Source organism: Oryctolagus cuniculus, chromosome 17 (genome assembly GCF_051225735.1).
Source record: "Oryctolagus cuniculus isolate XC-2025 breed Fujian yellow rabbit chromosome 17, ASM5122573v1, whole genome shotgun sequence".
Lineage (NCBI taxonomy): Eukaryota > Metazoa > Chordata > Mammalia > Lagomorpha > Leporidae > Oryctolagus > Oryctolagus cuniculus.
This window is the reverse complement of record NC_142883.1, coordinates 32,079,803-32,092,179: the sequence shown is the minus strand read 5'-3', so window position 1 is coordinate 32,092,179 and position 12,377 is coordinate 32,079,803. Positions and strand designations below refer to the sequence as shown.

Below are 12,377 nucleotides of genomic sequence, written 5' to 3'. Positions count from 1 at the left end.
TTTTTAAATAGACGTCATGCTAAAAATGTTTCCAATCCTGGTCATATGGATTTTGAAAATGCTGGGTTAAATAAAGCTAAGCCTTTTTTGTTTGTTTTGTTAGGGGGAAGAGTACTACTGGTTTTCTTAGAGTTTTTAATATGTTACTTTACTGCTCAAAATCCTCTGTTGGATTCCAAAATTACTGAAAGTAAAATGTAAACTTCTTATAATAACCTATGAGACCTTGCATATCTTCACTTCCATTGACTCCTGATCACATCTTCTATCTTTGTAGCTTTTGCTTATTACAATCCAGGTACAGTGATCTCATAGCCAAAAGCAGACTGGGACCTTGAGGCCTTTGCACTGGCTGTTTCCATTGCCTGGAAATCTCAGGTCTGTGCTCAAGTGTGTCTTCTTCAGAGAGGCCCTCCCATATCATCCTGTATAAATTGCAGCTCCTATCACTTCCCTCTAGGCCCTTTCTCTGATTTATTTTTCTTCATGGCCCCCATTACTTTTGACATTTACAGTGTGATTGTTGATTGGTTTATTGTTTGTCTCCTCCGCTAGAATGTGAGCTCCATCAGTAGTTTGTTCCTTGGTGATTCTTCAGTTTCTAGAGTAGCACCTGGCACATAGGGTACTAGGTAAATATTTATTGATGAATTGAATGAACAAATGCACCTAGAGGGGAAATGGATGCTGACAGACTTCACCTAATTATAGAATAGAAGGTAGCAATGGTGGGACCAATGGTAGCTCCCAAGGAGAATGTTTGAGCCTCACAGAAAGGAAGATAGAGAGGACCCTTGCCTGGCTTGGACCTTCAGGGTCTTAGGAATTATGTCCTATTTTGATTGATGCCAAATCGTTAATTGTTCCCACCAAGGCAATTGAGGCATGGTGAAATGAATTTCATCTAATTTTGCTATAATCAATGAGGACAGAATGTTGTTAGTTCTCCAATAAAGTGTTTTCCGTAGTCCTTTTCCCTGTCAGTTATCTATAACATGGAAATCATTTGTTTTCATGGCTTCAACAGTTGTTAATAAAAGTAGACAAATTTCTGTGTTTAGTACCCAGCTTCTTCTCCTGCATTTCTGCTGCCAATAGGACATTTCCATTTAGATGTAGACTTAATATCTTCAGATTAAGCATATTCATAGCTAACAGTATCACTTTCTTCCCCACACTATTTTCCCTCTGCTTTCAGTACTTCTGGTAAGGACAGCAGTATCTTACCGGTCATGGAGTCTGCAAACAGGCCTCCCTGGGTTCCTCCTCTCCTTATTAAAATAGTTGTTTACTCCTGCTGATCACTCCCAGTGTTTCTTATATCTGTATTTGTCTCTTTTTCTTTTCTCATTCTTTTTTGGCTCCTAACCTAATACCGGGATATTATAATGCTCACACTCAAAGTTTTTGACCCTGGCTTTTAACTCATTTGAAAGAGTCCTCAGCCTGATTTCCCCAGATCCAGCCTGCTTAACCCTTCTTTATTCAGCTCTGTGTCCCACCATTTCCTCATTTTTCTGATTAAGCCAAACTGTACCACTTCTTCTTTTCCTGAGTCTTTCCAAATTCTTCTGGTTATCATATCTTTGACAACAAGAAGCTTTTTTTTCTTTTATCCTTGTTTATTAACATCCTGTCTGTTCTTTAACACCCAGGTCAGATATTGTCTCCTACATGCTGGCTTTCTGATATATTTATTGAGGAAATGCGCTTTCTTGTTTTTTGTCACTGTCACTTAATATTTATGACTTATGGCACATTCTACCTCATTTTATAGACCTTTATACTCTTATTTTACTCCCAACCCTGTACTGAGAGTCCCCAGAGGACAGAGGCTTTGTCTTACTCATCTCTTAATCTCCATAGTAGGTTCCCAATGGATCTTTGTTGACTTGAGTTGAAATACTTTGTCGCAACCACAATAACAGTAGTAATAATAGCAATGTTATTTTACCAGAGACTAATAATGGCCTTTGGCTGAGGAACTCATTGAGTGGTCACTTTCTCATTCAGGCCTCTTGGGAGTGGGAAGGACAATGTTGTTAATCATGTGACACAGAAAAGGTGAGGGAAGGTTAAGTGATTGCCAGTGTCACACAACAGGGGACCGAGGATTCTCAAGTCCCAGTTCTCTAGTCTGATTCAAGCTTTTTCTAAGGACGCGCTCTCCTTTGTGAAATAACCATTGCTGTTCATCAGCTTTGGGGCATGTGAACTGCTTGGAGCAAGGGAAACTGAGAGGCTTAAGCAATTCATCCTTGAGGGATAAATTCAGAGTTAGATGCCCATGTCTCAGATTGAGACATCAGATGGTTGCCTTGTCTGCTTCTAAATCTGCTGGCAGAGAGCAAATCCAAAGAGGGTCTGCCATCACTCTGCCCACCCACTCACTCAGTCTCCTACATGTCATACAAGTCATACAATTCATTGGAACGAAGGGAGCTCTTGCTAATTGCCTCTTATTGGCCTGTTACTGGATGAAACTGGGAAGGGACACAAAGCCTCCCTATTCACATTTTCAGTGGGCAGCAGGGGTCTCTGCACAAATAGAGAAATGGCGCCCAGGCTATTCATTTCTGAAAGTCAGGACAAGATCTTCCACCATTCAGAATCCTACATTCTAATCACAATATTTCATTCCAGGAGGGACAGCCTGTCCATTTCTCAAAGCCTCTTTCAGAAATTTAGAGTCTATTTAATAAATCAGCACTACTTAAAGTTATAGACCTTTTCCCCTGCTCCAAAGTGATATACACTGTACATTCTAATTTCATTATTTTTTCCCAGTTGGGGGTGGGGATGGAGAAGGGAGAAAGAGAGAGAGAGAAAATGAGAGAAGGGGCAGTGCTTTTCATGAAAACATCAGTTCTTGTACTAAGAAAGCAAAGGGGAGGTGAGAAGTCCAGCCTGATAACTGAACTTTCTGTTTAGAATTCCTTCCTCTCCATTGGGCCTTAGCTAGGTTTCAATAATTATTGCTTCAGCACATAGTCTTGGAGCTTTGCTTTTTCTCAGACTCATACACAGTTCTAGGAAGGGTTGTTGCCAAAGCCATCATGTGATTTATTGACCCTCCACTGGGACAAGGGGGAACAGATATAACTTTGTGATTTTATTATAAGGAGGCTGGGTTAATATTTCTAGGTGAAACAAGCTACTATACCAAGTTCAAACATCTGAAGAGGGAGGTTAAGAAACCCTGAGTGTGGGGTGTAAGGATTATTCTGTCCTGGGGCTGTACAGACGTCGTCTGAGGCAGGGAGCAGGAGAAGAAAGGACACATTGTGACCCATTTCCAACACCTCCTGTGTGTAGAGGCGGAAGTTCCTTGCCTGCAGAGGGACACGCGCGGAGGAAAAATAGGAGAGTTACAACATGGTACTTACATAAACAACACCAAACTGGCATAAAACATCTAACAAAATTACACGACTTCAAGCTTGGAATTTTTATACAACATAAATATTAGGGTTCAGCCCATTTAATAATGCTATATAAAATCAAGATTTAAGGCAGTCATGTTCCACATAAACTCTGAAAACAACATTTATGCTTCTTATAAAAGTAGAAAATGATTGCATTCTGTGGACTTTTCAAAATGATGAATATAATTACATGAAGCAACAAAAATGGATTGAATTAAAAATCCACTAGTTTCAATTTAAGTTGTTTAAGGGGGAAAAATGTAGTTTCTGGCCAAGGACTGAGAAAATTTTACAAGTATCAGAAAAAAAAAGTTGTATGCACTGTTAGGCAGTTAGGCAGCCTTCTCCCAACATATACATGTAGCCTAAGAGTCACCAATGAAATATGAGCTGCTTCAAACCTGCTAAGTCCAAGAAACCCTTTAATAGTATCTACTGTCACAAGTAGAGCTGGTATTTTTTTTTTTTTCCTTTTCATGAGCTTAGGCCACCCCTGGAATAATCCATTTGCTCCTTTAGTGTCTTTATGGCATTTTGTGCAATCTAGTTATCAGTATTGACTGTTTCGAACTATCTTTCAGTATTGACCTACAATAGTAGTGGTACTCCAATATAAGGACACTCTTGAAATAGCTAAGTAAACTGCCCCCTCCCCTGCTTCATGGGTCAGAACCAATTCATGTTTTAAAGACAGCCAGTCACCCCTGTAATGGTCTTACTATTTACAGGCTGAACTTGGTTCACTCTGTGTGTTTGTGTGTGTGTGTATGTGTGTGTGTGTGTTGGGAGGAGTGCAGGAATGGTGAACATAGGCCAAAACAAAATAAACCCAGAATCCAACCAAATGCTACATAATGTTAGCCTACTTATATTAGAGCCCAACAAGCATTTACTATTCTCTTCTGTGCCAACAGTTTGTCTTGAAGTTGCTTATTAGTGGAGGTTAGAATTGCACATTTTGATTCACATAAGAACAATTTAAACAGCAAATTCTTCTGCTCTTAGAAAAAAATCATTTGTATATTCAACTCCACACTTTTTATCTCTGCATTCTTTGCTTCATGCTGTCCTGAAGCTGAGCCTTAATGTCCTGCAAGGTAGTCTAACCAATGATTTTTCCTTGTTTGACCAGGCTATTGTACTGTGGGGTCCAGAAAACTTTGGAAAAAGTTGACACCAAGAGGATCTAGAGAAATGAAGCATAAATGTAGGCTGTGTCTACCTATAGGAATCAAATTCAAAACATGCAAAGTGATATTTAAATAAATGAAAATAAGCATATATTTACACACACACGCACACACACACACACCCCCCTCTGAGTAAGTTTTATGCTACAATGCAGTTTCCATGAGCCATAAAAACAAGATAAAAGTGGTAAAAAGTCTAATACCTGGTGTAGAGGTATATTGATCTGTTTAAGGAGAGCTTTCACTGCCATCTGGAGCTCGTAGAAGAACAATTGCATGGGGCAGTCAGAAGTATGATCCACACTTTCCATAGCTTCAGAGCCAGAAAGCTTTTGGATCCATTCCCACTCCTCTCTGTATGTTGAGTCAAGTTAAAATTAGAAATATAACAAAAGTTCAGAACACTGCTCAGAACTTTCTTAGTATACATGTCCAGAACCTGGATATTCTTAGTGGTTAAAACTCAGTACAATTCATGAAATTTAAACCTTTTGCCTCTCAAATGCAGTTTAAAATGAGCTATTTCACCTATCGAAACAGAACAGAACAGGAGGTCTGATTTCTATGAATCAGTTTTTGATACTGTATCATTCAAATATTTTGTAATAATTTCATGACTATCTTCATTTTTCTTTTCCTGCTGATCCTCTGTGAGTTCTGAAACTCTACATTTTATCATAGGGGCATCTGCTGGTTAATTCTGCAGTTGGGTAACCACAGGACTGTGGTCCAACTCAGACAACAAACCACATGGCACATTTCAACCCTGGCCTGTTGTAATCATGGGGACTATTTTGGTTTCGATACTTTTTTCAAAAGTTTGAGGAGAATCACAAACAGGAACATCAGACAATTCCAATAAAAGGAATCAGGGAACACACATCACTGCTCTCATCCTCCTTGCAAACTGGTCATCTATATGTTCTATGGTCCTCTCTAGTGAACTTTTCCAAATACCAATCTGAAGGGGAGAAAAGGGTGGTGGGAAGAAGGCAGATCTCTTGGTTGCCCACAGGCTGCTCTTCCAAAAGAGGTAGAAAAGATCAAGGTAAATGCCTTGTGGGCAACGTTGTTTCCACAGGTATTTCAAAAACAAGTCTCAGAACTTGGCCCAGTTCTCCTTTGAACTCTGCAAAGAATAGTAATAGGCCCTCGAGAACAGGCTAGAGAGGATAGGAAAGCTCTCCTCTTTGGGAATTGAAAGTGAGAAGGTGCTGACATATATTCCCACCCTTGTGAAAACCTTCTGAGGGCTTTCCTCAAAAGGATTATACCAGCCTGGGCTCCAGCCTGTGGGTTAGAACACCAAATTGATTGTGGCATGAGCTTTTCTTAAAAAAAAAAAAAAAGTCTCCTTTAACTACCCTCTTAAAAAAGTTTCTGTTTTCAAGATACCTGTTTCATTTCAAGCGTCACACTGGAGAAGACTGTGGAAAATATATCCTTTGTCCCAATAAGAAATTTAAAAAAGGACAAAATTAAATCCTACTTCAATTTGGGTGTACTGTTGGTTTCACAAATAATAGAAATCTTTGAGAACTTATTTGGAAATTATTTCTTTTTCCCCATCATTGATACTGAACTAAATGAGAGGTTTATAACTAGCATCAGCATACACAAAGCCTGAAAGCTCACATTGCTAACACAAGGTCTGTAATCAAATTAGAAAGTAACTTACCAGTGGGAATACCATAAAACACCTCCCACTAATCAATCAGTTTAGGCTATGAAGATGGGGGAGTTGGAATTGGCAGAGTGAATGCTATGGGGGGTCTCTTGGATCCTTGGAAAAGGGATAATTAGTTGCTATAACCATAAAAGATAGAGTCTAAGTCCTTAAAGTACAAAAGTTGCCAAGTCAACCAACAAATGAGCCATGCAACCTTTTGGGAAGAACTCAGGTCTAACGAATGTTGATTGTAGAAATGACCACCAGATGGCAGACTTAAAGTCCAGCTGTTATTGATAACTGAAAGCCAAGAATAGGGTACTACTCAGTGAGTTCTTCAAAGAGACCATCCTCATCTTCATCATCTCCTTCATCCTCATTGAGTAATACCTACCTAATAAACTTTGCAAAACATTTTACTTAATAAAGTATTGCTTGTTTAGGGGCCAAATTTTAAATGACCAAATTAGAATCCAGCTGTGGATAAGCAAATGCATGAGTGTTAACTAGAATTTGAGGATCTAGTTTGTACTCTTTGAAGTCTTAAGAATTATGGAGATTATTATTTCATTTTCCTAGCTATTTGTTTCTTTCCCATTTCCTTTCTTTTTTCCTCCATGTTGAGCACAATTTTCCCCATGTTGAGAACAATTATTGTTCTTTTTTGTAGAGATATTTTATTTATTGCAAAAATTGACTAAATTTGATATTCTGTTTGTTTTTGAAATACATCTACATATCAAGAAATGCACATAAATGTACAGCTAAATGAATTTCTTGTCCTCTCAGCACACTGATTCAGTTTAGTACTGTGGACTTTCAGAGGCATGCTATGAAGGTTAGTTGTAAAGTTGAGCTGGATTACCAAGATTGGGTAACTTTCCCAAAGCCAACAGGGTAATTCACCAAATGCCAAAACACAGAGAAAATTTCTAGAATCTCAGCCCTTGTTACTTTTCTTCCCTAGAGAATCATGAGGAGTACAGGAAACACACAAAGTCCCTAGGCTAGAGGGTGAAGGAGGTAAGAGAGTCCTTTTAGACCATGGAGGAATCAGTAGCTCTATTAGAATTCATTTGCACAGATGATACTTAAAAAGAACATTTTTGACTATGAAGAAAAAAATTTGAAGTAGCATTGTTGAAAGAAAAGGTCATGTGCTCATGAACCAGTTGAGCACCAGTGGTTGCATCATGAATAATGCAGAAAGGAAAGTGAAAGTATAGTTCATCCATTTAATGGGCTCATTCCTCCTACCAAATTATACTGCAAACCTTCCTAATCCTAGCGTTAAAACTCAACTCTGTATTTCAGGCATGGAAAGCCAAGACACTCTGGCAAAAAGATCTCTGTGAGTGAGATCCCAGTGGAAAGAACAGGTCTTCAAAGAGGGAGGTGCCTTTCTCTGAAGGGAGGAGAGAACCTCCACTTTGACTATGACCGTGTCTAAACAAGATAAGAGTCGGAGAACTCAAGGGGCTTCCATAGCCTTGGAAACTCATAACTGGTGCATAGGGAGATTACTGATGCCATAAACAGGAGTGTCAATTGGTAAAGTCAACAACAGGAGTCACTGTGCACTTACTCCTCATGTAGGATCTCTGTCCTTAACGTGCTGTACACTGAGGCTTAATGCTATAACGAGTACTCAAACAGTATATTTCACTTTGTGTTTCTATGGGGGTGCAAACGACTGAAATCTTTACTTAATGTACACTAAACTGATCTTCTGTAAAAAAAAAAAAAAAGAAAGAAAGAAATTATCAATTCCCAACTTGACTCTCACTGGGATTAAACATGACAATAGGTCTGCTCTGATTTCATCATCATTTAAAAAAAATCATCTATTATTTTTCACTTTATGTTTTTGTGTGGGAGCAAACTGTTGAAATACTTACTTAAGGTATACTAAGCTGATCTTCTGTATATTAAGATAATCGAAAATGAATCTTGATGTGAATGGAAGGGGAGAGGGAGTGGGAAAGGGGAGGGTTGTGGGTGGGAGGGACGGTATGGGGGGGGAAGCCATTGTAACCCATGAGTCGTACTTTGGAAATTTATATTCATTAAATAAAAGATTAAAAAAAAAAAACTCAACTCTGCTGCTGCTCTAGCCTGTGTGAGAGACATCTCACCACAGAAACTGCACTGAGAAGTAACACTTCATGTCTATCCTGGCATATCAGATGGGCCCCTCAAGCTGTAGTCTCAGCCCATGGTAAACCCCAACTCCTGACCACTTACTTGGAGATGTTATTGTTTTCACGGATCTTCACGTGACAGAGAATGTTGGGTAACTTTTGGGTGACGAGAACTTTGATCTGATCCACAGAGCTGCATAGCTTTAGGTAACCCAGATATAATCCAGGGGAGAGACGCTGATGACTCCTTTTGTGATAGAAGAGAATATCCTGTAGGTTGAAAATTAAAAAAAAAAAAAGCCTCAAAAGATGATCACAGAGGTTTTTCCTCTATAATGTGGGCCTGTTGTGAATGAAAGGAGCTGTGGCTAACTAAGTATGTGGGAAACCTCAGGTACCACCGTGAGTGTTGGGGAAGTGTTGGTGGTGCAGCTGTTCTTACCTTCAGGAGAATTCCCCTCCAAGTGAGGGAATCAGTCATTAATATATTCAGTGTGCTTATTTTCCCTAGATTTCTGTGCCAGGGGGTGAATGTGTGGGTTTTGTGATTAGGAAGAAGCTGGTTGTGGTGGAGGCAGGTAATAAAGAAAAAATAAAATCCATAATTTCTGTCCTTGGAGGGCTTAACAGTTTTGCTGGGAGAAAACTGACATCTGCAAGTGTAAAAGCTGACAAAGCAGGTACAGAAAGTTTCATAATTTCAGGATAATTCAAATGGAAAAATAAATTTTAAATGAAACAATTTAAAAGAGTCAAATTTATAGCAAGTAGGAAAAAGGTTTGATTCTTTATCTTTAAAACTGAAACAAAAAGTAATGCCAAGTTGTATACTCTATTTCATATTATTAACACTTAAGTTGTAGTTATAATTATGTATTAATTATGAAAATGAGTCAAGCTTAATTGTTTTTTCAACTTTAATTATTACTTGTTTTTTTTTTTTTTTAGATTTATTTTATTTATTTGAAAGGCAGAGTGACAGAGATCTTACATGTATTGGTTCATTCCCCATATGGCAGAGATGGTTTGGGCCAGGCCAGGTCGAAGCCAGGAGCCATGAACTCCATCCAGGTCTCCAAGGTAGGTGGCAGGGGCCCAAATACTTGGGCCACCTTCCACTGCCTTCCCAGGTATGTTAGAAGGATACTACATTGGAAGTAGAGTAGCTGATACTTGAAATGGTACCCCAAAATGGGACGGTGGCATTGCAGGTGGTGGCTTAACCCATTGTGCCTTAAATATTTATATTTATTAATTTATTATTTTCAGAATACATTTAAAAATTTTTGTTTAAATTATTTGAAAAGGTGAGAGAGAGACTGAGATATTGAGAGATTGAGAGAAAGAAAAGCAAAGATCTTTCATCCATTGGTTCAGTCCTCAAAGGCACACAACAGCTGGGGCTGAGCCAAGCCAAAGACAGGAACTGAAAACTCAATCCAGGTCTCCTGTGTGGGTGGCAGGGATCCAACTACTTGAGCCTGCTGCCTCCCTGGGTCTGCATTACCAGGGATCTGGTTAAACTCAGGCACTCTGATATGGGATGCATGCATCCCAAGTGATGTCTTCACTGCTGTACCAAATACCTACTCCTCAGCTCATTTTGTTAGATTGAGTTGTATGATAACCAAAATGACACTCTTATTTGATTTTCATGATGTAATTATAAAGAGTATAATTTTTGCAAAAGCAATTGATGATTTTATGTATTTTTTCCTGGCATCTTAAAATTTTGATACTCAAGTTTTATTCATATAGCATCCTTCAACTGTTTACTGGTCTACTGCTTCTCAATTCTATGGCTTTGCTTGTGATTAGATTAGATTTCCAATTCATCAGCTCTACAAATCTGTTGCTTTCACAAGACTGTATTTTGCTTTATACTAGATTTGCATTAAATTTGCATTATTTTGTTAGTCTACAGTATTCCATAAGCAGTAGAGACTGAACAGGGTAGTTGCTTTAATAGCAAGTACTGGGCTGCTGATGTGGCTCAATTGGCTAAGTCTCTGCATGTGGCACCAAAATCCCATTTGGATGCTGGTTTATGTCCTAGCTGCTGGTTTATGTCCTACCTGCTCCTTTTCTGATCCAGCTCTCTGCTATGGCCTGGGAAAGCAGTGGAGGATGGCCTAAGTCCTTGGGCCCCTGCATCCACGTTGGGGACCCAGAGGAAGCTCTTGGCTTTGGTTTGGCCCAGCTCCAGCCACTGCAGCCATTTGGGGAGTGAATCAGTGGATGGAAGATTTTTATCTCTGTCTTTCCCTCCCTCTCTCTCTCTCTCTCTCTCTCTCTGCCTCTGCCTCTCAAATAAATAAATTAAATTTTTTTAAAAAATTGAAAGTCCCAACACGGTTATGCACAGAGGGATGTTTGAATGGAACCTTGTTTTAAATACAATCAGTTATCCAGTGCATTATTTATGACTTTTTCTTCTCTATACAATTGTAGGCACTAAGATGATTAATACTTAGATAATGCAGACATTCTTTTCCTTCCCCCATATCAGTAGGTAAGAGTTTTAAAAATTTGGGCAGCTGAATGTGGGACACAAAGTTAGGAGGGACAAGTTAGGTTACTGATTGTCAGAGAAGGTTTCCTACAAGCTAGAATTTAGCCTGATTTTCAAAAAAGGTCAACTTAAAATGTCTCATCAAACACAAAAAATGGTGATACTAGATTTAATATTCATGCATATATAATTTATATACCCCATATATATTTATAATTATGGCTTATCAATTAAAACAATATTAATAAACATAAATACATAATATAAATATATTTTTAAAGGTGGAATTTGGGGAACCAACTCTACCACTAAATGCAGAGAAAGCAAGAAGGAAAACAAAAGTGACCATTTCAAACCTTTCAACTTCTATAGAGTTTGATTTGGAACCGAAAGTTACAGGGCCTTCCTGGACCACTGCACTCAGAAGGAATGAGCCTTGCTCTGTAGAATTAACCATTTGCAACACATGCATACATTGTTGTGTATGGTCTCCTTTGTCCTATCATTTATCAACAAATATTGAGTTCTGTGGTGTGTCAGGTACCATGGGAGACATCAGGGTTTCAGTTGAATATAATGTGGTCTCTACTCTTGAGGAAGTTCAGAAAGACAGATGATCACAATATCCTAATATCCTGAAATCAACTTTTCTGATAGAGGTAGTGTGGGCATAAAGGAGAAGTGCTTAAATTTATGTATATATATATATATTTCTTTTTTAAAAAAAGATTTATTTATTTATTTGAAAGACTTACACAGAGAGGAGAGGCAGAGAGAGAAGATAGAGGAGAGAGAGGGAGAGAGACCTCCATCTGCTGGTTTACTTCCCACTGGCCACAATGGTCAGAGCTGTGCTGATCTGGAGCCAGGAGCTTCCTATGTCTTCTCACATGGGTGCAAAGGCCCAAGGACTTGGGCCATCTTCTACTGCTTTACCAGTCCATAGCAGAGAGCTGGATTGGAAGTGGAGCAGCTGGGACTCGAATTGGCACCCATATGGGATGCCGGCACCGTAGGCAGTGGCTTTACCTATTATGCCATGGTGCTGGCCCCTATATATTTCTTGAACTAGAATATGAAGTAAATGGAAGGGCTGTATTGCGTCATTGCTTTGTGTTCTGAGCACCCAGTACTATTTCTGTTTAAAATTTCTACACCACATGTAGAAATCAAGCCAGGTCCTTAAAACAACATAAGGGAATAGCAAAACAGGGACAAAATAGAATGCTCACCAACTGGGTGATATAACTAACATGTACAGAGAAGCAAGCCTAATCAACTTTACCCAGTCAGCAAAAAAGAAAAAGCATTTGACTTCATGATCTAAAGAAAGGATTCTTATTAATATATCAGAAGGTGAATAAAGTTGAATTTGCAAAAGGTATCCTATTATATCTGTGCAGAATAGAGAAAATAGTTGGAAGAAGTTCAGTCAAGGTA

General features: G+C 38.8%; 1 protein-coding gene across 3 annotated transcripts in view; it reads right to left on the bottom strand.

The window, feature by feature from the left end:
- Positions 1 to 12,377, bottom strand: part of ANKFN1 (ankyrin repeat and fibronectin type III domain containing 1) — a 461,309-nt gene that overhangs the window by 29,622 nt on the left and 419,310 nt on the right. For all 3 annotated transcript variants that reach the window (XM_051825489.3, XM_089316998.1, XM_089316997.1), the window contains exons 15-17: positions 8,529 to 8,695; positions 4,819 to 4,969; positions 3,164 to 3,332 (exon numbers count right to left, since the gene is read on the bottom strand). In XM_051825489.3, the coding sequence (XP_051681449.3) occupies positions 3,164 to 3,332; positions 4,819 to 4,969; positions 8,529 to 8,695 (487 nt within the window). The remainder of the gene's footprint in view (positions 1 to 3,163; positions 3,333 to 4,818; positions 4,970 to 8,528; positions 8,696 to 12,377) is intronic.